This window comes from Geospiza fortis, unplaced genomic scaffold (genome assembly GCF_000277835.1).
Source record: "Geospiza fortis unplaced genomic scaffold, GeoFor_1.0 scaffold373, whole genome shotgun sequence".
NCBI classification, from domain to species: domain Eukaryota; kingdom Metazoa; phylum Chordata; class Aves; order Passeriformes; family Thraupidae; genus Geospiza; species Geospiza fortis.
In genome coordinates, this window is record NW_005054518.1 from 85,671 (window position 1) to 112,648 (window position 26,978).

At 46.1% G+C, this 26,978-nt stretch overlaps 2 protein-coding genes across 3 annotated transcripts in view; one reads left to right on the plus strand and one right to left on the minus strand.

Annotated features, from left to right (window-relative positions):
• The first annotated feature begins 1,957 nt into the window (after positions 1–1,957).
• On the plus strand, positions 1,958–8,981 carry LOC102040127 (gametocyte-specific factor 1-like). Its single transcript, XM_031063616.1, has 6 exons — positions 1,958–2,053; positions 4,009–4,135; positions 5,133–5,219; positions 5,869–5,929; positions 7,039–7,119; positions 7,861–8,981. The coding sequence occupies exons 1-6, from the start codon at positions 1,958–1,960 to the stop codon at positions 7,910–7,912; spliced, it is 504 nt and encodes a 167-aa protein (XP_030919476.1). The 3' UTR covers positions 7,913–8,981.
• Positions 8,982–13,554: 4,573 nt separating this feature from the next.
• GOSR2 (golgi SNAP receptor complex member 2) overlaps positions 13,555–26,978 on the minus strand; it is a 15,265-nt gene continuing 1,841 nt past the window's right edge. Inside the window, exons 2-6 of one of the 2 annotated variants that reach the window (XM_005428999.3) lie at positions 26,749–26,813; positions 24,387–24,495; positions 22,236–22,368; positions 19,334–19,474; positions 13,555–14,740 (exon numbers count right to left, since the gene is read on the minus strand). In XM_005428999.3, coding sequence (XP_005429056.1) covers positions 14,579–14,740; positions 19,334–19,474; positions 22,236–22,368; positions 24,387–24,495; positions 26,749–26,813 — 610 coding nt within the window. In that variant the 3' untranslated portion in view covers positions 13,555–14,578. The remainder of the gene's footprint in view (positions 14,741–19,333; positions 19,475–22,235; positions 22,369–24,386; positions 24,496–26,748; positions 26,814–26,978) is intronic. The other variant, XM_005429000.3, reaches the window with a different exon arrangement.

Consider the following 26,978-nt stretch of genomic DNA (forward strand, 5'->3'; position numbering starts at 1 on the left):
CGGGCATGGCCGGACCACACCGGCGCCACTGGGGTCTGTTCGTCCTGGGGCCGGGTCTGTTCCCTCTCGGGCCGGGTTTGTCACTCCCCTCGGCCCGGGCCTGTCCCCTCTCGGCCCGGGTCCGTCCCCATACCCAGTGCCCGAGCCGGGCGGGCTCTCTCCCGCTGATTCCAGCCCAGGTCGCCACACCAGGTGCTGCTGGTGCGGGTGAGGTCGGCCTGCAGGATTTGACTGAATAAAGCGACTTGGTTTTGTCTGGTTCGAGCGTGGCTTCCCCCCGTGTCTCTCGGCTCAGCCGCTGCAGACGGTTTTGGGATCCGTTTCAATGCAGTGTGAGCAGGTACAAGGATCTCCCTGCACGTGGCATTGTTGTGCTGGTGCCTTTGGTGGTTTCAGCAGTGTATAAATTACGGCTGCTTGGCTGCCTGAGCTGCTCCGGGCTCTGTTCTTCCTCTGCTGCTCGTCTCTGTCCCCGTTCCCTTCACTGACGACACACTTGGTCTTGTGTGGTGCCAGTTCAGAGGGAGAAGCTATTGGAAAAATCTCTAACAAGTAGTGTTTAGTCTTGTGAATTCCTTAAACAGACAGTGCTTAATCCTGTATTTATATGTATCAGTGATTAACGTGCACTTGTGGGTATCTTAGCCGGGAGAATAAAGACTGTGTGCTTGATAAAGGGTGAATCTTGGCCACACCCCATAGTTGGAATGCATTCAAGGAGAAGAAACCCTCCTCAGAAGGGAGAAGGGGATGTTTGGAGGAGCACCCCCCACGCAGCCAGTGCTAAAAAAAATTAATGCTGCTTTCTCATACTGAAATAGCAGTGTTAGAGTGTTTAATTTTTCACGTTTTCGGTGGCAAAGCCACTTGTGATTGCTCTTCCAGGGGCAGCTGGGCCAATGCAAAGCCAGGTGCTCTAATTCCCCTGAGTGGGCTGTTGAGGTGAGGTGAGAGGTGCTCAGAGGCAGCAGCACTGCGCAGCCCAGGTGGATACAAGGATCCTGTCTGTCTCTTCTCTTTCCAAGTTCCTCTTAGCCTGAATTCTGTTCGTTGGGACTTCTGGAACAGCATTTTACCAGCTGCCAGCCTGGAGCCTGATGGAGCCACGTGTGTGAGAGAGGAGGGCAGAGGCAGCAGCAACCAGTGCCTAGAGCTGGGTTAGCTCCTGCATAATCAAATCCTGAATGTGCTGAAAGCCCCTGCAGCAAGAGTGGCAGAGCAGAAGGGATGGGAGCAGCCCAGGCTGCTTGGTGTGTACCCCATGGACAGACCCACAGGCAGTACTGGGGCCCTGTGTCTCCTCCTGGCTGCCTCTCTTCCTCACTGAGAATATGGATATTTATTAATATTTATATTTTAATTTAATTATGTATGCGTGGATTCACGCTGCTTCATATTCAATGTTTGTTCCTCAGTGTTTTTGCTGCTTTAGTAATGCCTCAGCTCCTGAATAATTACATGATTAAAAGCTTCATTCAAAGTCTCCTGTACCAGTTAGGCCTGCTGCTGCCTCCAGAATGTAACTCAGTTCCTTCACATCCTGCCTCCAGCAAGACAAGCTGTTGATGGAAAAACGATTTGGTCTGGCTGCTGCAGGTGCTGGTGGGTGTGCCATGATCCCACTGATGCTCCTCCAGGAGAGCTGGGAAGTGCTGCTGGCTTTCCCTTGGAGCAAGGGTGGTTGCCTCCCTAATAAGGTAACCTAAAGAGTTATTGCACTCACTGGTGCTGACTCTCCTCTGTTTTAACTGATGTCCCAGTTATGAGAGCTTCAAGTTTAATTAATTTGGTTATGCAAAGCAGGTGCCTGCCTTAATGAATGGTTTCAAACTAAGAGCAGCTGGTTGAACTCCCTCAGACCACAGCCCTGTTGTGGTGCTGTGGGGTTTTCCCCAGTGTGTGAGTGATTCTCATCTTCCTAACCAGATGCTCTTCCCTGTTCTCTGTTCCCCCAGATATGTTGGATCCAGAGAGGTTAATCCAGTGCCCCCTGGTTAAACACCACTGGATCAGAGCGCGGAGGTTTCCCTATCACCTGGTGAAGTGTAAGGAGGTGAGCTGGACAGGCAGTGACTGAGTGACTCTGTGCTTCCCTGGGCTCCTGCCTTTCCTGACAAGTAGCCCTGTTTAACTTTTATTTCATAGAACTTGAGGATTTGTTTAGTGATAGCTCCAGGCACACAGGAATTCACCTGTCACAGTGTTCACAGGGGTCTGAGGATGAGGGAAGAGATGAGGATCTGACTCCATGTTTCAGAAGGCTGATTTATTATATGATATATTTTATATTAAAACTATACTAAAAAGAATAGAAGAACGTATTTCATCAGAAGGCTAGCTAAGAATAGCAAAAGGAAGAATGATAACAAAGGCTTGTGTCTGGGACAGAGGGTCTGAGCCAGCTGACTGTGATTGGCCATTAATTAGAAACAACCACATGAGACCAATCACAGATGCACCTGTTGCATTCCACAGCAGCAGATAACCATTGTTTGCATTTTGTTCCTGAGGCCTCTCAGCTTCTCAGGAGAAAAAATCCTAAGGAAAGGATTTTTCATGAAAGATGTCTGTGACATTCACCCATTCACAGTCTGGCTCTGTTGGAAGGAGACAGAGATCCTTCATGGGTAGTTCAGGGAGGGGACTCTGGTCTCTTCCAGCAGCTCACAGGGAGGCCATGTTCATTTTTCCACTTTCAGGATGAGGTGAGATAGTGATCATCAAGCAGATAAAGCCAGTGTCTAAGTAATTAGCAGAAGAGCTTGAGGATTGTCAGTGGTCCATCTGAAGATGTCACAGTGTGTTATTTGCAGTGGCAAGGGTCTGGGTGGAGATTGTCCCTCTTGCCTGGGACAAGTTTGTTGAGTTTCCTTTGCATCCCTTATGCATAAAATCCAATTAACACTTCCACCCAGCTCAGTCTGCCATTGCTTTGTGCAGAACACAGCCCTGACCCAACTGGGGACACTGCAAGCAGAACAAGTTGGATCTTCTTGGCTGGAACTGTTTAGGAATCATGGAATCACAGCATGGTTTGGGTTGGAAGGGACCTTAAAGCCCATCCAGTGCCACCCCTGCTGTGGCAGGGACACCTTCCACTGTCCCAGGCTGCTCCAAGCCCCATCCAGCCTGGCCTTGGACACTGCCAGAGATCCAGAGGCAGTCACAGCTGCTCTGGGCACCCTGTGCCAGGGCCTCACCACCCTCACAGGGAGGAATTCCTTCCCACTATCCCACCTAACCCTGCCCCCTGGCAGTGGGAAGCCCCTCCCTCGTGCCAGGTGACAGCAGGGATGGGCACCTATGGACATGGCAGCCCTGGCTGTGCCAGTCAGAGGGTGCCAGGGGCCCTGGGTGTGCTGAAGCCAGGGATCAGCAGTGGTGCAGGAGGACCTGCCTGGAGCAGCCTTGGGTGTGAGTCTAATCCCTGCCCAGCAGAGCCAGGCAAGCACTGGTCCCATGGCAGAGCTGAGGTTTTCCCAGTAATGCTCTGTCCCTTGCAGGGGATGATTTACTGTAGTGACAGCTGAGCTCTGCCTCTAGAACTGGTGCCTGCCATAATGGAAATCCAGGTGGAATGCTGCCAGCTCCCTAGCTCTTCTAAAAAGTCTTACAGAATTTCTCTGCCTGTGTGCTCACTTAGTTAAAATACATCTGAAGGGTTTCAATTTGCCTGATGTCTCTCCCCTACTGGTTTTAAAATTATTTCATTTGTGGTTTAAGCCACTCAGTCAATATCAGCAGCACTGCAGGGAACTGTAAGGAGTTTGCTGAGGGTCTGTTCCACTTCAGTCAGGATGGCTCAGTTTCTGTGAATGGAAGAAAAATCATGTTCATTTCCCCTTTTGTATTTAGTGAGTGTCTAACCAATACACTGCAATTTCTTGTTCATTATTGTATTTTTCAAAGCAACACCACAAACATCTCAGTCTTTTTTTTCCTGTGTATCAACAAGAGGTAAGTGAATTTGACAGATGTGGTGCATAATTTTGGTTTTCCCTTGTCCAGAGCAACCCTGAAATTGCAAAGAAATTGGCCACGTGTCCCTTCAACGCTCGTCACCTCGTTCCTCAGGCTGACCTCAGCAACCACATCATGAAGTGCAATGACAAAGCCTTTGTGGAGCAAGATGTGGGTAAGAGACCCCTTGTGCACCCTGGGACTGAGGTGTCCTCATGGAATAACCCAAAAGTGGGAGGCAAATGGTTGTCTGTAATTTTGTGTGACACAGCAGCTCTGGGGAAGCTTGATCTTATTTGCTTGGCTTTATTGGGCAGTTTCCTGAGAATATGGCAGCTGCTCTGGGTAGGCCTTGTATGTATTTTGTTTCCAGGCTTGTTGAATGGAAAGGTTTTACCCAAAACTGTGCAGGAAGTGCCTCTGGAAGGAGGAGTGGGATGCATTAATGGCCACAAGGACTGCTCCTCTTGCAGAGCTGATCTCTCTTGCACAGCACAGGGCACAGAGTTTTCTGTCTTCTGTAGAGGTGCACAGGCAGTGATGCCTGCATCCGTGTCAGCAGGTTTCCTCTTCACTCCAGAATTCCTGCTCTGAGTTCCAGGGACCAGAGACTTCTCTTTTTCATTGAAAAAAGCAAATTTGAAGTTGCTGCATTTCAGCTGTCCCCAACCTATTTGTCACAGCCATTTCTTTTACGAAAAATCCTCTCTTTTTCCTTCTGAGAAGCTGTGGCCTCAGAAACAGATGTAAACAATAGGTTATCTGCTGCTGTGGAATGCAGCAGGTCCATCTGGATTGGCCCAGCTTGGATGTTTGGAGTTAATGGCCAATCCAGGACTGAGGTCTCTCAGAGACAGTCCGAGTTTGTTATCATTCTTTACTTTTCTATTCTTAGACAGCTTAGCAGCTTCTGGAAACTCTCTTTTTCTTTTTCTTTTTCTTTTTAGTATAGTTATAGTATATGTATATATCATAAAATAATAAATCAAGCCTTCTGATAATGGAGTCAAGGATCTCGTCTCTTCCTTCACCCAAGACCCCTTGTGACCACTGTCACACCTATTTGCTTTGCATGGGGCTTGCTCTAAAGCCCAGAGGTGTTTTCCAGGTTTAGCCCGAGTGTTTGATGGATTTAGGGACTGCTGGTCACTGTGTTTTCTCTCTTCCTGAAGTGAGCCGATCCTCCGAGTCCTCACAGGAGCAGCTGAATAATGGGAGCACATGGCAGGCACCTCCAAGTGCTGAAGACTGGGAAACAGGTGAGGAACTTGCCCATCTGCTGCCTTCTTCCTGGCCAGTGTGAGGCCAGGAGTGTTCAGGGCTGCCCTGTAGGACACTTTGCTTATGTCCTTCCTATGAACATGGATCTCTGCACCCAGCAGGCTTGGCTTGCTATAGAGAGCAATCCAAAATGCCTGCCAGAATGAGCATGGGAAGAGATTTCCAAGCATCCCTTCCTCCCATAAGAGCTTTTGTACCTTATGTGTGGCGATAGCAATGGAAACATATTCCTCAGTGAAGCAGACACATTCCTCATAGGTCAGCTTTGCCTCCCTCTTGAACATGTGAAAATATGACTGAGATATTCCTGATCACAGAATCCTGAATGGTTTGGCTTGGATGGCACCTTAAAGTTTATCTCATTCCATGAACGAGGACACCTTCCACTGTCCCAGGCTGCTCCAACTCCCATCCAGCCTGGCCTTGGACACTTCCAGAGGTCCAGGGGCAGCCCCAGCTGCTCTGGGCGCCCTGTGCAGGGCCTGCACACCCTCCCAGGGAGAAATTCCTGCCCAATATCCCATCCAGCCCTGCCCTCTGGCAGTGGGAAGCCATTTAAGCCACTGATCTGATGGTGGTTTCTGGGCTTTCTTACTTCTGAGCCACAACATCTGCTCTCTTTCACAGACTTGCTGGAGGGATCTGAGTCTACTTTTGTGTGGGGTGTGATCAACTCTGCCATGAACAGGTAGGGAATGCAGGTTTAATTCTTTGCATCAATTTTGTTTATACAAATATTGCAGCCATCTCCCAGCCTCACCTCAATGGCTGAACAGGAGCTGCCTTTGCTGCTGTAGAGCCCTGGGAGGAGAGATGCTGCTGGCTCAGTGTGTCCTGCTTCCTCATATGACCTGGATCTGAGCAGGAAAACCCTCAGGAGCACTGATACTGCTCCTGTGGGCCTGTGGCAGGCTGCTCTTTGAGTCCTCGGGAGATCCCTTGTGAGCTCCTGCCTCCTGGGGCCTGGCAGATGTGCTGAAATTTGGCTCTGTGTCAGCAGAATCCTCCCCTTGTGCCCTTTCCAAAGGGAGTTTGGGGCAGGGGGAGCAAGCATGAACAGGAAGGGGCTGCCCTGGCTGGCAAAGTGTTTTAAGGCTTATTTAACAGGTTTATTTAACAGGTTCATTTACAGTGCAGCAATAATCCTGCCCCTTGCAGCTCTGAGTTCTGTGTGAGCTCTTCCATAGGGGCTGACAGCAGCACTCCCTGGTCCCACCTGTCAGACCCTTTACAAAACCTTTGAGTGTTCAGAGCACATCCAGCTCTCCTCAGCGCCTCTAGCAGGGTGGCACAGCAGTAATAGTTGCCTCCTCCAGACAGGTCTCGCAAGCTCTTGGAGGTCTGTTACTCACCCAGGATAGCTCAGCTGCCTTTGGAGGCATAAAATCAGCAGGATGGCTTCTGTTGCAGTGTTGGAAACAAAAAGGTTTAATAAAAGGCAAAATAACAAAGCTCTTTGCAGAAAAAAACGATCCAGGTGCAAGCGGTTCTTGCTCCTGGTAAAACACCTCACAAAAGCAATTTAGTTCCTTTGTTCTCTTCTTTCTCTAGTGAATTGCTTAGGTGGGACTTTTTGGCTGTCCTTGAGGTGAAGTCCCCCAGGCCTATGAGGTGTCTTTTTCACCTAATTGAAGAGAGAAACTTCTGGGCTTTTTTCCTTTTTAAGGGGACAAAGGATAGTTTTGTCACTCCATCAACAAGGAGCACATTCCTATAGCACAGCACCATCCCCCAGGGCCTTGCTGCAGTAAAATGCATAAATGTGAGCCAGGAGTAACCAAAGTCACTCAATTCCAGCCCCATCAGTGACCAGAACAACTCGTTGCCCTCCCGGATACGGCCCCCTGAGACCCTCCCATACAGCGTGTCTGCAGGCCTGTGAGTACTGAGCTCCTAAATCTCTGTGGCAGCACTTTGTGGCTCCCCCTGCATGGACAGGAGAGGCTGTATGGAACAGAGCAGCTTCTGAGGGAATCTGCTGCTCAGATCATCCCCTGTGTCCTTCCCTTGAGGCATCCTCTCTGTTTCCTTGCTCCATTCCTGTGGCCCAGCTTAGGCAGAGCTGTTTCTGCCCACATTGGCTCTGTCTCCCTAAACACAGCACCCCCATTATCCCCTTTCACTCCCCACCCTGCCCCTGACTTAAACCAAATTATTCCTTTGCTTTGTGCTCTGTTCACTGTCAGGCCCAGCTGAGTCAGAGCTGAGGTGAAACCGGGTCCTTAAATCAGCATCACTGGGAGAAAAAAGTATCAAATTCCATCTGGGGGAGGGAGAGAAGGAGCTCTAATGCTGAAACCAAAGATTTTTATTTGCCTTCAGCAGCAAAGCAACAGCTTAAAGATGCTTTGAGGAATGATTGACCTGGTTCCCACTGGGAGCAACTAAACCTGTTGCTCTCAGGGCACTGCAGACACAGCTCCTGCACAGCCAGGGACTGTGCAATTGCCACAGTGTTGGGCTGAATCTGGCAAACCAAACTGAAATGGCAGTTGTGGACAAGCCTTGTTGCCAAGGGAGCAAGTGCTGACCCTGCAGAGGCCACTGTCCCTTGGGGGATGGGGGAAGTTGTTGTTTCTTTGCCCATCTCATGCAAAAATTGTATTTTGTCCTTTCCAGAATTCGGAGTATTAGTTCCTCCCCTTGGAATGCAGTTTTTCCCCAGCAGTAAGTGTCTCCCTGGTTTGGACAGAAGAGCTCCTGCAGAAGACAGACATGCTCTGGACCTGATGGCAGGACTCTCTACACCTGGCTTTTGTTGCCTGATATATTTCTTATAACATTTGAATATGTGGAACTGTCTTTGGTTGGGAGATGTTTCCCCCAACCACTTGTTTTAAAAGTTACCCTCACCTTTACTTGATGAATTTCGTTACTGTTTTTGAAAAAATAGACTGATAAATGTACAGAGAAACCTTCCTAGCCCAACCCTGGGTCATGGTGGCTCCCTGTGAACAGGAAAAACATCATAATTGCCAAGCCTCTGTTTTTTGTAACAAGAAAACTTAGAAGTATTTTACTGTGCGTGCACATCTTGTTTTTATTTTGTTGGAGTCTGAGTTTGTCCCCTCAGAGTATGACAAGCATTCAGGTTGGGTTTTAAACTGTGCTGACATTTGCAGAGACTGCTTTGAGAGCATCCTGACCTTAACTTTTGCACCTTCACACCTTCAGCTTTGCCTTTGTCACCTTAGGCCTTACCTTTGTCTCCTGTGTGCTGAGGGACTTCCCCAGGCAGACCTTCACAGAGAATCCTCTGCAAGTTTTTGCATCACACAACTCCAAACAGGGGAAGTTTCAGGAGGACACTGAGGTGCTTTTTCCAGTTTCCATTCGAGTTTTGCAGTTTTCTAATGCTTGAAACATGTTTGAGAGCTCTCAGGTACCTGTTCTGTATTGGGGGAGGAAGGGAGTAGGAATGGTTTAAATCAGTAAAAATGCGTGTTTGGGACTGAAAATATTCACATCAAGCAGTCTATTTCTAAACATGCAAAGTACAAAATGGGATCTAAATATACAACCATAAAGAATTAAGAAGCCAGACATGATGTTTGTCTAGAAAGAGATTAATGCCTTCATATTTTTCCCTAAAAACTGGATTTCCACCATCTGTATACTACCACTAGAAAATAATACATGTTGACTTGAATGTGCAAAATTAATATTCTTTTAAAGTTCTGTCAACTTATGTCAAGTTCTTGTTAGCAATTTAGAATAAAAATGTTTTAAATTCCCTTCAACTGCTTTTCTTTGGAGTCAATAAGTGCTGACATGGGAAGCTCTTGATGAGACCAAAGATCCACCTGTTGCATTCCACAGCAGCAGATAACCATTGTTTACATTTCGTTTCTGAGGCCTCACTTCTCAGGAGAAAAAAATCCAAGCAAAAGGATTTTTCATAAAATATGTCTGTGACAGTGCCCTCTCCTTGGCCATTCTGTGCTGACCTCTATCCTTGCCATGTCCTGTTCCATCAGGGCTTTCCTGACCCCATCCCTACACACCCAGTGCAGACATCCCATAATGACCCAAGGCAGCAGCTCCTTTTTGCTGTGTCCAGCGCAGCCAAGGGCTCTGACAATATTCCTGCCCTGTATTTGCAACTCCAGGATAATTTCCAATCCTGCTGGGCTTTAATTTCTGCTGCCCCTTTCCAGAACGTTGACAGGACTCTGATCCCCTTCCTTTCTCTTGGCCCTTGCCCTCCCTAAGCCAAGGCACAAAGATTTCCAAGAGGGGTGGAACAGGAGCCCAAAAATGCTGGGGTGGGGGGAAGAGAGAAACTCCATGCCAGGATTCCCTGGGACTGGGAAATCTCCATGCCAGGATTCCCTGGGACTGGGAAATCTCCATGCCAGGAATCTCCATGCCAGGATTCCCCTGGATGCAGGACTCACTCAGGGGGCTGGGGAGGGAAGAGCTCCATCACCCCCAGGCCTTGTGGAGAGAAAGTGAGGCAGGAGCAGGGAGCTGACAGAGCTTTTCCCTTTACCCACAACACCTTCACCTTTTATGGCCTGGGAAGAGATGTTTTCCTCCTCCAGCTAAGAATTCCAGCCCAGGGCAGTGTCACCATGGGCTTCTAAAGGAGGCTGATTTTTAACACATCTCCTTGAGCTCAGACATTCCAGGGTTAACCTGAGGAAGAGTGAACAGGGAGAGGCAGACACAGCAGGCTTTGGGCCAAGTATAAATATCCTCTGGTACTTACTTACACTATCTTCCTTCTAAATTAATTCTGTCCCATCCAATCATCATCTCTTATCAGTCATTATCTCCCCCCTATTCTGCACATACCTTACCCCCATTTCACTGGTTTTAAGTGCTCAAATACTGACTGGTTTAACTTGTTTAAAAACGTTTCCCTCTCAGATTTAACCCCAGCCAGCAACTAAACATCACAGCTCTCTGCGCCCCACACAGGGAGATGGGGGAACTGGGGGGGAAAAAAGTAAAACTCGCAGGTTAAGATAAGAACAGTTTAATAATAATAAAAAAATAAAGAGGGAGGGGGAGAGGGGGAGACATAAAACGCCAGTCAGACAAGTGCTGGCCAGTACAGTTGTTCACCAGCTTCTGACCCCTCCTGGCCCATCATTCCCAGTTTATACACTCAGAATGACTCTCTGGAGTGTGGAATATCCCTTTGGCCAGTTCAGATCACCTGTCCTGGCCCTGCTGCCTGCCAGCTTCTTGAGCCTCTGCTCACTGGCAGAGCCTGGGAAACTGAAAAGTCCTTAATTTAAACACAAACCATTGGTGTGTTATCAACATTACTCCCACACTGAATCCCAAACACAGCCCTGGGAACAGCTGCTGGGGAGAAAATTAACTCAATCCCAGGTGAAACCAGGGCATAAAACCTTCCCTGGATTTCTTCCACATGCCCAGTCCCACTCTCACACACTCCTGGAGCATCAGTCCCATTTCCAGCTGCTGCTCAGGGTATCAAAGCCCCTCAGGGCCCACCCTGGACAGGACCCAGTACAGCCCCATCCCAGCACTGCCACCTCTGCCTCAAGCTCACACATACAGCACTGACAACTTCCTGCATTCGTTGCTTGTATTTTCTGATTTAATAAGTGTTTGTAGCTGTGGGGATTGGAATTACTCCAAAACAGAAGAAGAGCAAGAGGGAGACTATCCAACCCCTTGATCTCTCATTTTAAATCCACAATCTCTATATCAACAACCGCATTTTGCTCTCCAAGCTCTTCCTTCACTTCTCCTAATTAGAACTCCCTCACCTGCATCACTGGCAGGTAGAAAGGACATCACCCACCCATTTCCAGCTCCCTTTCACCACCAGCTCTGGGGCTGTTCCACCTGGAACATCCCACATCCCACCAGTCTGACCAGTGAGGCCCAGTGTAAAAAATGCATATTTTATGATTGGCTTTTTGCAAATATTAAAGTGAATATTATATGTGTTGTGTTAGAAAGTAATGCTGTATTAATTCTCTTAAGTATTGTGTTAAATATAGTTTTAGTCTATAAAAAAATTGTTAAAATAGAAACTATGCTATGTAGGACACTTTTTTAAAGAAAGGACTCACAGTGAGATAGCAGCCACAGGACACCTGAATCTTTCAGAGAAAAAGACTTTATTGCTCCATTATCAGGAGAAATGAATTTGTTAAGATTCAGAGGAAGAAGTTGACACTGACCAGACAAAATCCTGTATTTGAATGGAATTTATGCATCATGGATGAGGTGTATGAATAGGCAACAGGCTGTTGCTTTAAAGCGTTAATCCTCTGTTAACATGGGTCCTTTTCAGGCTCGTGCTGCCCAGAAAGAGGTACCTGGACATCTGTAACTCTTTGTTTCTATTGTCTCATATTGTCCTAATTCAAATTGTCCATATTATTATCACTCTAATTGTATTGCTATTTTTATAATAATTTTATTATTATTATTAAACTTTTAAAATTTTAAAAGCAAGTGATTGGTGTTTTTCACACCCAGCACAGGCTCCTGCTCCTTCCAACCCCAGTGCAGTGGGGCCATTTCCTACTGTGACCCAAAGGGGAGCCCCCCACACCAGCCCCGTGGCTCCCTCCCCTATCCACAGTGAACCAGCTTGTTTATTTTGGCCCCAACATGTTGGTTAAGGGAAACAAAAAAAAAAAACAACCCTTTCATTTTGAAAAAAATCTTTATTCACAGAACATCACATGAATCACGTCCCACCCTTGTTCCTTTATGTATAAAATACTGGTAAAATAAAAAGTTTTATTGCAGAGGCAAGTGAATTCCCACAGAGTCCCCTCCAGAGAGACCAGCTCACCCCAGAGCTGGAACTCATGCCACAGATTGGAAGCAGAAGTGAGTGAGGTGTTTGCTGAGGAAGGAAACACCACCAAGCTGCAGCAGCAAAGCCTCCAGGGCTCCAGCTCATTTCCTTTGGCAGGGACCACAATCCCAGCAGGGCTCCAGCTCATTCCCACTGCAGCTAAAGGGGAGATGTGGGGCTTGAAGGAACCACCCGTGTCCCATTGCCATGGGGGTTTTTGGGTTTCACACAAACCACCTGAGATGCCCCTGGAAATCTCTTTGGATTTCCTGGCACCACAAACATTTCTGATGTCACATGTCCCCAAATGCAGCACCCCAGGTGGTTCCTTCAAGCCCCAAGTGTCACCTTTGGATGTCATGGGTAGCAAGGACACTTGGCTGACCAAGGGGAAATCAGCCTGTGCAGGGACAAGGAGACTCCAGGAGGCAAAATAAATCAACAGGAAAATATCTATTAAAATGGCAAGCTAGGCTCAGAAACAGAAGAAAAATCCAGTTCCAAGTATCTTATGGCTCCTACCACAGCCCAAAAGGAAAGAGATTGGCCAGAGTCCCACCCTGGTGTAAGACAAACCCTGCTACACCAGGTCACAACTACAGAAACTTCAAACAGTGACAGCCTTAAACCCCAACACTGTAAAATCCAGTGGAACTGCATCAGTTCATCAGAACTGAGATTTGCCAGGGACCCCTTGCAAGTGCTCAGCTGCCCTCTCAAGGGCTGAATCCATCAGATTTCATATCCAAAATAAATTTCAGGCAAATTTGGATTTATGATTTCTGTTACACAGCCAGACAGATGCTCCATCACTGCAGATTCCCTCTTTTCCTTATAATTCCTTACTTCCTTGGGCTCAAGTGAAAACCAGCTCCATGCTTGCTTTGCTGCAGTATTTCCTTGGAAAACCTGGACAAATGGGGAACTCCAAGAGCAGGAAACACTTGGAGAAATAGCAGAAAAGTATCAAACACATGGAAAGGCCCATGAACAGGGGCCACTGGTCACCCCAGCTCTGGTCACCAGCATGGCCCTGTCCCATATTCCCTAAAATTCATTCTAACAGTTTTTTTAGTTATTAAAACCCTTTCTCCCAGTTTGCAACAGACCACATAATGAAAGTAAAGCTCAGTGCAGTCAGCAGAATGTAGAACTTGTGATTAGTTACTAATCCAGAGACCCACAACCATTCCAGACAGGAAACAGGGGAGGAATTGCCAGCACAAGGCCACATCATCTGTGTATGACCCATGTGTGCCACTGTCAGACACCAGGGAATGCTCCAGAATTGCCACACATGGGGATGGGAATGGATCTGCAGGGTGATTGAAATGGATAATGCCCAAAATGCCACCTCCACCAGACACCCCCAGGCTGCAGGGGAAGCAGTGCCAGGCAAGGATCTCACAGCTCCAATGTTTCACTGGGACAGGGAATGACTCCAGAGGGATGAGTGTGAGCCAGCACCACCCCCAGGAGGTGACACATCTGAGTGTCCTTCACAGGAACTCCACAGGAATGCCCTTCCCAAGGGTGGGGATTCTCCATCCCAAGGCACAGACTTGAGGAAACTCCCCTGACCAAGCTGATGTTCAGTGCCAGGGCCTGTTGTGCTGATCCCACCATTCCTCTGGTGTGCAGAACCTGTTCCAGCTCTGTGACCAATTCCACACCTCTAGGGAGTACAGGGGGCCTCACCTGCTCCACCCACTCAGAAGTTCCAGCTCCAGAGCCCCCAACCAGCACCTCAGGAAATGAACACAGCTCCCCAAAGCTCTGTGCTGCAGCATCAGCAATATCCATTTTGGAGGCTGGATTGGGCAGAGGCCCAGGGAGATGCCACAGGCCTGATGTGCATCCCAGTGGAAGCAGGAGGGAGTGCCACTCAGCACCCCCGGGAAGCAGCAGGGCAGAGAGAGGCACCAGAACATCCCTCAGAGGAGCAGAGCAGCACTTCAGCCTAAACCAGAGATGTGTGCTGGGTAATACTGTGTGTGAAGTTAACTGAGGTTATAACAGTGTTCTAAGACTCTTCCCCACAAATCCTCCTCTTTCTCCAAGCAGATGGGAGCCCTTCACTTCCCAGCTCTTTTTGCACACTCAGTCTCACAGGCTGAACTCAGGCCCATGAACACTGTAAAATTCTCTGTACCATTCTTGCACTGCAAAATGCAGGGGGTCAGGTCAGTGCTGGCCAGCACAGGGAAGACTGGCTGCATCCTAGGATCCTCTGCATCCTCCTATCCCTGCGTGCCCAAAGGGACATTCCTGCCTTGCTAGAGCTGAGCACAACGTTCACTTCTGCTTCCTATTAACCTGCAGGCTTGAGGGGAGAGCAGTAAAGGCCAGGGGTTGTTTTCACAGGGCCATTCTCAAGCACAGTGTCCCATTTCCAGAAACATCCATTTCCCAACGTGCCTTCCACGTGACGCTGTCCCAGTGGGATTTGTAAACTCCAAAGTCCATGGGAAGGGCTCATCCAAAGCAGCACCCAGAGGAAATTCAGTTCTGGAGGCAGTCTTCTTGCAGGAGGTCAGCAGCTCATGTCAGGTACTGCACCACAAGGAACATGATGAGGCAGGTGACAGCCATGCCCCCCAGCATGAGGAACTTGTCCTGGAAGGCGCGCTTCTCGATCAGCCGCATCACCGTGTTGGACAGCCCCAGCAAGTTGGCAACGTCCAGGATCTTCTTGTGCGTGCCCTGAGGACAATAAAACAGCAAAGACACAATCACCCTCAGGCTCTGAGCCTTCTTATTCCACAGTGCAACAGTGTTTCATCATGGGGGGTGAGTGATGGGTGTCACAGACATGTTTTATGAAAAATCCTTTCTTTAGGATTTTTCCTCCTGAGAAGCTGAGAGGCCTCAGGAACAAAATGTAAACAATGGTTATCTGCTGCTGTGGAATGCAACAGGTGCATCTGTGATTGGTCTCATGTGGTTGTTTCTAATTAATGGCCAATCACAGTCAGCTGGCTCGGACTCTCTGTCCAAGCCACAATCTTTTGTTATTCATTCTTTCTTTTTCTATTCTTAGCCAGCCTTCTGATGAAATCCTTTCTTCTATTCTTTTAGTATAGTTTTAATATAATATATATCATAAAATAATAAATCAAGCCTTCTGAAACATGGAGTCAGATCCTCATCTCTTCCCTCATCCTCGGACCCCTGTGAACACTGTCACAGATGGGTTCTAACTTCTCTCAGCCAACCATCCCTACCATTCACAGGAGGTGGCCATGGGACCCTGGAAACTCTCACCATGATATTTTCTGAAAAATCCCTTCGCCAGGATTTCTTCTCCTGGGAAGCTGGGAAGCTTCAGCTTCTTCCTGTTTTGCTGCTTTGGAATGTGACTTGGAGAAGAAAAACACAGTTCCATGGGATTGTTTACCCAGCATGTGAATTTTTTAAATTTAATGACCACTCATGGTCCAGCTGTGTCGAGGCTCTGAGGAGTCACAGGTTTTAATTATTCATTTTTGTTAAGCCTCCTGATGTATCTTTTCTCTTTCTTTAGTATAGTTTTAGTATAGCATTCTTTAATATAATATCATGAAATAATAAATCAGCCTTCTGAGAACTTGGAGTCAGATCTCTCACCTCATCCTGGGGACCTCACAAACACCACAGGAAACAAGTGGGACTAATTAATTAATACACATGAACAGGAATGTGGCTAAAGACACAAAACAATCTGTCTGGACAGAGACAAGATAAAAAGTGTCTCAGAAAAATGCACTCCTTCAGGAAGAGTAAGAGTTCTGCTGGTTCTGTTCCAGTTACAGTCTAAAAAGAGCTCCAACCAGCCAAGGTTTTGTGCAGAGATCCCCTTGCTAAAGTACAGTTCATACCAACAGAGACTGAGGAGGTGCAGACAGTAGCAAGGTAAATAGCAGAAAAAAGGCAGATAAATGTGTAATTAATGCCATTCCCTGAAATCCTTCCACAGAAAAGCACAGGGTGCTGCAGGCAGGACACCTGGTGTTATTGGGAATATGGATCCCACCAATAGATCAGCAGCAGGGACACAACAGGAATCCTCCCCTCCTGCTTTATTTCAGGGCAGTGGTTGGAGGAATCAGTATGAAATACAGGCCCAGAGATGTGCTCCAGGCACAGGTCAGGGTGGGACATTGCCCTGAGAGGGGAGAAGGGAGAGGACTCAGGGCTGCAGAGTCCTGGTGGCACAGGAGGTGAGGAGGACCCTTGAGGAAAGCTGGGCACAGTGACCTGTGGACTCTCCTCACATCCATGTGTGCCAGGAGGGGCCCTGCCACACCAGGGACAATGGACAGTCCCTCATGGTGACACCCGGGCTGTCCCTGAGAGAACACCCTACTGCAGGGTGCTGTGACACTGCCTTCATCTCTGAGCCAGGGCAACAGCACAGATTCCTGTCACAGTGATGAACCCCAGGCTTTGACTTTGAAATAAAAACTTCAGCCTCTCTTCTTCAGCCCACATTATTTTTGGTCTCAAAAGAGTGAAAATTGGGATTTTTTTTTTGAGTATAAACCTGACTCAAGATCAGGAAGGCTCTCCAAGGACAGAATTCAGACCAACTATGTTAGACCCACATGCAGAAGTTTCTCAGTCCATAAAACAGAGATTTGCAATGCCAAACTACATCATCAGTGCCTTGTGTTCCAGGCAGCTCAGGCCCTTCACTGAAGTTGGGTTGTGTCTCTGCTAGTCCCACATAATCAGCTTTCTCCAGCTCCCACAGCTCCTATTAACCCCCTGCATGCTGCTCTCAGGCTCAGCCCCTCCCTGTCTCTGCAGAATCCTTTCACAGTGCTTCAGAACAAAACCAAACCTTGCTGGGAGAACAGAAACCAAATATGAAACTTTAAAATGAAAGCAAACAACAGAAAGGGAAAACTCTTCAATTCCTGCAGTCATGGAGGAGCGGAATTGTACAACTGGATCAGTTAAAGGGACAATCTAGGAATACTCATTCCATACCTGTCTATTTATACCCAATATACACAAAGTTACAGAGAATAAAGCTGTTAGTGTGCAAAGGACGGACACGAGGGTGAGGAAGGGTCTGGAGGGGCCAGAGGAGGAGCAGCTGAGGCCACTTGTTCAGCTGGAGCAGAGGGGACTGAGGGCAGAGCTCAGTGAGGCTGCAGCTCCAATCCCTGCTCTGGGACAGGGACAGGAGCCAGGGAATGGCTGGAGCTGGGCATGGAGAGGCTTAGGTTGGATATTAGGAAAATAATCTTCCTGCAGTGGGTGCTGGGCACTGCCCAGGCTCCCCAGGCAATGGTCACTCCTGGAGGCTGCCAGAGCTCCAGGAGCATTTGGACAACACTCCCAGGCATGCACAGGGTGGAATTGTTGGGGTGTCTGCAGGGCCAGGAGCTGGACTGGATGATCCCTGGGAGGTCCTTCCAACATGGGATGTTCCATGATTCCACATTAACCCATTTCTCTTTGCAAGCTGTCTCTACACCAGCTGCTCTGCCAGATGTTCTCAGGCAACAAAGTTTGTGTCAGTGTAAGAAAAGCTGAGTTAAGGGGAAAAGGAACAAGAACAGACATTTCCTCACCTGCAAGGGAGAAGCAACATCCCCCTGAACAGCCAGGAATGTGATGGCCCTGAAAGCACAGCCTGTGTGTGCCAGTAGCCATGGACAGACACCCAGCAATTCCCTGCCCAGAGCAAAGGCTGGAGAATAGCCAGGAGGCCCAGGGAGAGCCAGCAGGAACCAGGCAGTCACTGCAGACAGCAAAAGCAGCCACACAGGACTGGTGCTGCCCCAAGAAACAGCATTTCCCCATCCCTGCAGGGCACCAGCTCCTGCCAGGGCTCCTCTATGGCACCTGTGAGCTCTCCTGTGGTGAGATGCACCTTCCTCTCAAGAACCCTCCAGAATTCATGGGCTTCTCCCAGTCCCTCATGAGAGATTACTTTGGATCAGTGATTTCCCAGCTTGGAGAATCAACTCCAATTCCCTGTGTGCAGCAGCCCAGTGCTCAACAGGGTGAACAAATGTCTACAATCCTCTCAGGGATGCAGGGACTTCAAGGAAGGTGCTCCTTCCAAAAAGCATTCACAACCCAAATCTTCTCCAGGCATTAGTAATGAGTCCTTCCAGCCTTTTCCTCATGAGCTGGCAGCAGAACTTTTCCCTCTCCCCACCACTCCTGTGGCCAGACTGCTCAGCAACACCATTCCTCTGCAATGAACACTGAGCCACTCACTGAGTTTTCTGCAAGGTTTTTCTAGTATTGGACCTTGTCTTAAAACAAATCCATAATCACCAGGTAAGTGAACAAGTGACCCGAACCAGAAGCTAAAACTCATCTTGGAAAGAACTCAGCTTCAAACTCTGCTTTAATGTCTTTATGTAAGACCTGTGGGTGCAGGGCCTGGTCACACCAGAGTGAGGGAGCAGAGGAGGAGCTGCAGCCCTGATTTGGAGCTGTGCTGGTCCTGTGCAGGGCTCAGGGAACACCAGGCAGCCTGGAACCCTGGGGTCAGGACAGCAAAATGCCTGTGCACAGCTCAGCTCCCTGAGTGCAAACCAGGCCTGCACTGCCTGCCACACCATGGAGCTGCAGGTGTGACAGACCTGACCAAACCTGGGATTTATGGCATTAAAAACGCCTAAATCTGGCAAATACATGCCAAAACAAAGCACAAAACTGAGAACAGCAGTTATCCCCATCAGAAGATGACTGCAACAGGCAGTTCCCTACATTTTTCACAAGTCCAGTTTTTCCACACACACTTTTTATTAAAAAGTTTTTTTTATCCTTGAGCTTTTCACTCAGAACTGACCATCACTTTGAACAGTCTGTAAAATAAAAGGCAAATATTTGCTCTGAAGAGACCTGCAGAAATGCAGCTGTTTTCAGCAGGGAAGGAGGCACTGTTGAGGTGCATTATCTTTATTACTAATCTTAATCACAGGTGCTCTACAGCAGCTTTGTGGCTGCTCTGAGTGATGCTAATCTGAACCAACACCCCCCTGCCAGCCACTTACTGCCCCTCCTGAACCTGAACAAACAAACAACAATCAACCAAAGAAAAACAAACATTCAGCACTCCAGAAGCTGCCCTGCAGGTGAAGGCCAGCCAGCCCCAAGAGATCTTGAAGGTATTCCTAACAGGATGGTAAAATGTAAAGATTTCAAGTTGTTTAAATGAAATTTGGGCCTTTCCAGCATCCTCAGCTTGGAGCAATGTACTGAAACAACACATATATTGATTTTACTTAGCCTGATCAGCATGAAGACAGAAAAATGTGGGGTCTTTGTGGTAAAAAGTGATGCCCCCACCTTTAATGTGACTCTCTGGTCCCTCAGCCCCGCCAGGATGTTGGTGCCACTGCCAATAAGCTCATCCATGCCTCGGTGGGCACTCTGCAGGGATTCATTAAACTGCAAGGTTTCGTCGATCGGGATGGTGGTGTCAGAGTCCTGTGGGGAAAGCAGGGACTCGGTTACCTGCTCACTCAGAAACACAAAAAGCACCAGCAGACAGCCAGAACCCAACAGGACTGCCAGGACTCTGCTTACATTATTTTATAATGATTTTAAATACAACATTGATATTTGAGTGAAAAGAGTCACTTAGAGAAGATAGGGAGGAAGCCAAAAGGTAAAGCTGAGCAGCTGCTCAACTGTAATGAGATCTCAAGGATGAAAAGAGCAAAAGCAGAGAATTTTTATAATCTCAGTGGGAAAAGATACTACAGAAAAGAACATCAAAGCTAACAGATGTTAAACACCAAGAAGGTGTTTAGTCATTGATCACTGCAAGTGAAAGATTTGTGGAAGATTTCACACCACATTTCTGAGCAACAAAAATGAAAAAAATGTTTGGAGATGACATTCTAAACAAATTTCTGGCAGTGAGGGCAAACAGACATGGGCCTGGTTCCCTGAGCTCTGGCTCACTCCTCACCCAGGGCCCTATTTAAAAAAAAATTATTAAAAATTAGTATTTTTCATGTTTTTCCAGAAAAGATGCATTCACTCAACTAGGAGCTGAGAATCTTGAAATGGAAGTAAAAAGGTAAAACTAATCTGCACAGGAAGGTAGGGATGGGATCACCCCTGTGCCAGAAACAGGAGGCTGTTTCTGGACACCACTCCATCCAGAGGGGCAAGGAAATGCCTCACTACCCCCACATGGTTTAGAGCAGGAACTGGGGACTGTAAGGGACAAGTGTTTGGAACACTGATCACTGCTCCAGGTGCTCAGAACAAGAACCAAAGGCAGAATTCACAGTCATGTGAATTGTCTGAGCAGAAGCACTTGGGTTTCCATGTGACTGGCTCTTATTCCAGATATTTAACAACCTTCAAACCAGCAGATTTCATTTCTGTACAAGGTTTTTTTATCCACTACAAGGCAGCAATAAAAATAGAGAAGTAGATTTGTGACCCCCCCCACCACAAGGAGATGGGATGGCACCAGAGCTCTGTTTTGCTGCTTGTGATTTTCTCCAGGTACAAAGAAAGGCTTTAAAGATAAAAACCATTTTTAACTCCTGAATTAAGCAAACTGTTCACAACACTGCTACATCTGATTTCCAAAGCTGTTCTGGATGTTCCAGTGATTTACTCACACACTCAGCTGACATCTCTGATAGAATAAGGGAGTATATTAATAGGAACTGTGGAAAAATGTAACCAAGAGAGGCTGATAACTGATAAATAAATCATCATTTTCCTATTAAGGGATCATTTTAAAGCCACATTTTTGTAGCAAGCTAAAAAGAAATACAAAGTAATTGTGTATTTTTTTATCTATCATACCTTTCAACATCTGAAGGAGAAAATAACCCATCTGCTCTATATTTTGCATCTGTAAGCCTGTTGTTTCTGAACAGCAAATTTTCCTGTAGGAAAACTTGTCCCTACTTGCAGGGAAACACCACAATATTTAAAAACAGCAAATGGCAGTGTTTCCTTCAAGACTTGTTTATAATTTTAAAATAGCCAACAAAATACCAGACATTATCTTTATGGCAGGCTTTGAGAAATGCATCAAACTGTCCAAATCTCAATTAATTAGGATTGCTCATATGGTTTCTTTCTTGTCCTGACAATGACTGACAAAATGTTAGGTGAGATGCCTTTAACAAAGAAGGGAAATAAAGAGGGAAATCAAAGAAAAATGTAAAAATAGTCTTAGAAAAACAAAACCAAATCAAAACAAAACAAAAAACTTAATAAAAACAAACAAACAAAATTAAAAAAAAAATAAAACCCCAGACTAACTTTTCAGTTGCAGAGAAGTGAAATCTGAAAGCAAGCCTACATTATTCAGAGCCAAATTCCCCCAGCAATTTGCACTGGGGTGACTTCCTAATGGAGGAACTAACAAGAACAGCTGGACCACATTGATGTTATTACAAACTTTTGACTCATTTCTAGGCAAAAAGCAAGAGCTTTGTCCCACCTGTGTGATTTGTGTTCAGCTACACTGAAGTTTGCTGACACCTGCTGCCAGCAGGGTGTGTAACACCCAGGCTTTTCACAGATTTTAGGACCTGGCAAACATTTGACAAAAATCCTGTACACTTTGGTACCCACCTCACTGACCCTTTTACAACTGCTATGTAAATCCAAGTGGATTGCACTGGATAAAAGAGGAGCAGCAGCTTCTGGAGTCTTTTTCTGTTACCTTATGAGCCCAGCTTTTCCTCACGAGAGCTCCTCAGTTATTTTGATTCCTCTCCACCTTTACTCACACTCCCAGCAGCTTCCAACAATCCTGTTTACAATCTCCCTGCCTCCTCCCTGCTGGAGGGAGGCTTTTCACAGATCTCAGAATCTGGCAAACATTTGACACAAATCCAAGTGAAATGTACACTTTGGAACCTACCTCACTGACCCTTTTACAACTGCTATGTAAATCCAGGTGGATTGCACTGGATGAAACAAGAGCAGCAGCTTCTGGATCCGTTTTCTATGAGCCAAGCTTTTCTACAACTGCTATGTAAATCCAGGCGGATTGCACTGGATAAAAGAGGAGCAGCAGCTTCTGGAGGCTTTTTCTGTTACCTTATGAGCCCAGCTTTTCCTCACAAGAGCTCCCCACATATTTTTATTCCTCTCCACCTTTACTCACACTCCCAGCAGCTTCCAACAATCCTGTTTACAATCTCCCTGCCTCCCCCTGCTGGAGTTGAGCTGCTGGAGCACAGAGAGCCCCAGCAGGGATATTTACATTGGTGGTGAAGGTGCGGGCCAGCAGCTCCTCCCGCTGCCGCTCCTGCTGCTCCCGCCGGTACCGGCGGTGCTGGAAGTTCCTCAGGGCTGTCTGCAGGTGCTGCACGTCGTATTTCAGCTGGTCCACTCGCCTGCAAAGGAGCAGCAGCACAAAAACACTCTGCTTGGTGGGAATCCATAAAATCAGAGGGGTTTGAGAAAGCTGCAAAAGGCAGGCCTCAGAGACAGCAGAACTGTGATTAGAGCTAAGCAGTAGCCATGAGATAGGTCAGCAGAAAAATTATGTAAAAAGTAGAAAAGGAAGGACAAATAGAACAATGGTCTGTGTATGAATGCTTGGCTAGAATAACTCCCTAAGCTTGCACTGCCTGCCACACCATGGAGCTGTAGGTGTGACAGACCTGACCAAATCTGGGATTTATGGCATTAAAAATGCCTAAATCTGGCAAATACATCCCAAAACAAAGCAGTGTCACAAAACTTGCATAAAAGTGCACCTAGCAAGATATCAGGAAGTTTTAAGCTTAATAATGGAGCTCTGTGCATTGTGTTTTAAGGCTTACAAGTAGGTATTGCATTCTAAATAAGCAATATTGTTTTAACCACAGGTATGTGTGCTTATGGTGGTTGGATAGAACTACTGTCAATATGCTCTTGCTTTGTGTGATTGGGCAAAAAAGTTTTAAAGTAAGTTGTAACATGAAGTTTTTGGTCTGCTGTCTGGGATGTGAGCTGATAGCATCTTCCCATTGTCACAGCCATGTAATGAGACTGATGCTGGAAAATCAAACAGCTCAAGGCACTTTCCTAGCAGTCCCCTCCTGTTTCGTGATTTGTACTTAGCCCCCAGCTGGCAAACTGCTTTTCTGAAGACTCTGCTTTTCTGGTGCTTTTTGTACCAGCAAAGGAGCACTGTAAATTAACAGCAATGAATAACAAGGAATGATGGGTTCTACTTCTCTACAAGATGCAGGACATCCTATGCTAGGCTGAAATTCCACACCTACATCCTCCCTGTCTCATTTTTCTACTACACAGGTGATTACTTCACAGGTGATTATTCATTTTAATCAATTATTTAGCCTCCAGGCTAATGACAGAATGTGAAGCAGAACTCCTGAGCTGTCTTGGACACCCTATCCCATGCATTGTCTCTTCAGGTGTTATAATCTTTCATTTAACACAGATTTGGGAGGATGGTAGGATTTGTACAGGTTCTATGTTATGACCCTCCCCCTTCACATAAAAGATGATGCTTTCCAGTTTCTTTAATTAGCATCATGTTCTGAAGTTTGAGGTTTTATTAAAAGGAGCTCAAAAGTCACTGGGTAATACAGGAGACACCTGAGACCTCTCCACTGGGCTGAAACAAATCATGTCCAGCAGTCCACTGGCCCTGATTAAATGATTGATAAAATTTAATGTTTGATTGGTAAATTTTAATGATCCCCAGACTATCCTGGTCTAGTGGAAGGTGTCCCTGCCCATGGCAGGGGTTGGAACTGATCTTTAAGGCCCTTTCCAACCCAAACCATTCCAGGATTCTACAAAGAAATCCATGACTATTTAAGATACTGGCCTCTTTCATTAATACAGGTGACATGAAATCCACCCCTACTATCTACAAGGACCTTTTTGGACTGATCATTAATAACTGAGTCACAGAATTAATTAAGAACAGCAAGTCCTGATGTCCGTGGTCCAACCTCCTGCCCAAAGCATTGTTCACTTTAGAAACCTCTTTATTTCAGTCACCAACAGCTTGGAAAATGGCCCACAGCAAATGACACCAAATGAAGGAATTTTACTCTCTACCTCCAAAATACCATTAAAAGCAAGTGACAGAGAGAGCATTCAAGAGAACAGAAGAACATCATCTGAGAACAGAGCCATGAATCCAGCTGCATCACCAGTCTGGACCTGATGATCTTTGAGGCCTTTTCCAGCTTTAAAGATTCTCATGATCCTGGGGTTAAATGCAGGAAAGTGATTTTGACTCTGTGCCTCAATTTTTCTACTCTAGAACACAGAGATGAGTTATGCAAAGTATAAAGATTCCACACAAATGAAAAGCAAAGGGCTTCAGTAAATTTAATTAAAATAATTACAAAGACTACCCTGCACAATCACAGCAAAGCAGTGAACTCACAGTTTGGCACTCTGCCTCTTGTTGGGAGGTTCTTTGCTGGACAGGATTTCCAGACGTTCCAAGTTGCTGAATATGTTGTCTATTCTTGCCTGAATCTCATTTTCTACCACTGCAAGGAAATAAAAACAGGATTTTACTTGAATTAGACAACTGCAATCTGATAAAGGCAAATGCTCAAAAGCATTCAAAGCAATATGTAAAAACTGACAGATTCAAATCTTTACCGGATGAAAATAATCAGGTAACTGAGAACTATAAATACAATGAAATGTCACTTCTTTAGCCCAGTAATTTGACACTCTCACCTTTCCCTCCTCCTCTGAGAAGGCAGCTAGGAAAGCACCTGCTTGTTCCAGACATCTGAGCCTCTTTCCCCATCAGAATTAGGATTTCAAGCCCACATATTCCCCCATGCAGCCCCTTCCTGTTCCCTCAGCAGTATCTGCTGTCGCAAGAACACAGAGAAGCATCATCAACCACTTGCCAGCCACTCCACACACCAGGAGTGCCCAGAAAACCACTCCCAGCAGCACCCAGAGAAGCAAAGAGCACTCACAACCTCATCTCTGCCCCGGGATCTCACACAGCCAGGGAGTGACTGACTCACATCCTGAGACAAATCAATGAAATTGTGCTAATCCAGCTCCCCCCATCATGTACTGCAGCTGAATTCAACACAGGAGAGCTGACAGACAGTTACAGCAGCTTTTGTCAGACCAAATTACATCACTGCACATTTTTTTCTGAGCAAGAAGGGACTATTTGTGCTCAAAGTTGGAAAGTTTGATTTCCTACTCCCTGTTCCTGCTCTTCAACCATGGATAATCCCATTTTCCATAAATTCTGAAATACACACTAGTAAATTTACAGACATAGATACATGTATTTATTCATTTATTAACTGTGTACTGGTGAACTGACTGTAAACTGTGTAAACTACATAATCCTACCTCTTGAAATGGTCTCAAGTAATAGAAGCAAAATGGCAAATTATACTAATTTTCAGGACTTTCAAAACCACCCCCAATGAACAGCAGTCAGGGAAGTCTGGCATTGCAGAAGGAGTAATACAACCACCACAAAAACCATACAAGCAGAATTAGTAATTCTATTTTTTGGAATAAATTAAAATTCATACATTACATATGTATATAGTTATATATATAATTATACTATAAATATAATAAACAATATATACAATAATATAATATTATATAATATATAATATAAAACATTATATTAAATTATATTACATTACATTATGTTACATTACATTATATTACATTACATTATATAATCTAAAGCATAATAATATATAATGTATAATAATAATAATAAGTTATATATTATACATATAGTTACTAATTCTATTAGTAATTGCTATTTTGATAGGAAATTTATCACAGCTCTTCCTAGAGCCCAGTCATGTTTCACAGATGTGTTTAAGGCAAGAGAAGTCAGTGAACATGTGCAGAAATGCATCCAGCCAATGCAGTGTCCTTTCACCTCAGAAGTTCCTGATGAAACCCATCATTAGTGACTCATGCAGGAATTAAGGGTTCAAACACAGGTCCAAAATTCATGTGCCAATTGTGCACTGGGGTAAAAAGTCCTGTCACACATATCAGAGCATCTCATCATTACAGTCATTTATGAGCACAGGGTTATAGTCCAATTTACTGAGGTAATTTCAGACCCAGTGGTTCTACACAGTTCCCATAAGCAGGTGGAATCACAGGTTCTGACTGATGGAGCAGGGATGTCAGGAGCACACAAAATCACAGCATTTTCCCCAAAACTGCACTGAGCATCTTTAGGGGAAAGCTGCCAGTTGGTGGATGCTGAGGGAATAACACCACAGCAGGGCAGGCTCAGTCACATCTCAGCTTTCTGACAAACCAGCCCAGAGATGCTCTCAGTCTGAAGTTCTGTCCACACCAAGGTGTTCATTAACTCCAGGTGTTCAAAAACCTCCATGAGTGCTTCAGTGTGGGGGTTTTGATCTGATTATTCTGACGGCTGCACAGACACCCTGACCATGAGCTCCAAAATCTAACAGCACCAAAAATCTGGCATTCTACCATGAGATTAATGAAGCATCCACTCTCTGTCAGTTAAAGGATTATAACAGGGAGATGAAGCAAATTCTTGTCCTGTCTTTTCTGCTCTGTCCTCATACAAAATATCACCTTATTGAAGTTAAACAGCAACACGATTTCAATGCTTTCTGAATTGGTGATGTGTCTCAGCAGCTGATCACAGTGGGTCAGGAGCTAAATTTGTTCCAATAATGATTGTAAATTTAATGAGAAGGCACACAAGGTTAAAGATGCAAATTAAATCAACCTCACTCATCACTTACAGTGCACTGACTCTTTGTCTGAAGTCTCCAGGTGCCCCATGTAAGATTGGACCTCATGGACCTGCCTGTCAGGACACAAAGAGAAAATGAACAGAAAAGTCAGCAAACAGACATAAAAGCATTTCTCAGCACCTCACTTTTCAGCTTTTTTTTTACTGAAATGCACTTTTTAGAAGAGCACAGGAATCAGCAACACAGTGCCAGAGCAGACAGCCCAGCCCTGACCACCA

What these genes read in the sequence shown, in the direction of transcription:
- LOC102040127 (XM_031063616.1), top strand. Translation starts at nt 1,958, where the DNA reads ATGTTGGATCCAGAGAGGTTAATCCAGTGCCCCCTGGTTAAACACCAC. An exon ending in CTTTGTGGAGCAAGATGTGG is followed by an intron (nt 4,136 to 5,132) that starts GTAAGAGACCCC and finishes CTCTTCCTGAAG; the next exon opens with TGAGCCGATCCTCCGAGTCC. An exon ending in TACAGCGTGTCTGCAGGCCT is followed by an intron (nt 7,120 to 7,860) that starts GTGAGTACTGAG and finishes TGTCCTTTCCAG; the next exon opens with AATTCGGAGTATTAGTTCCT.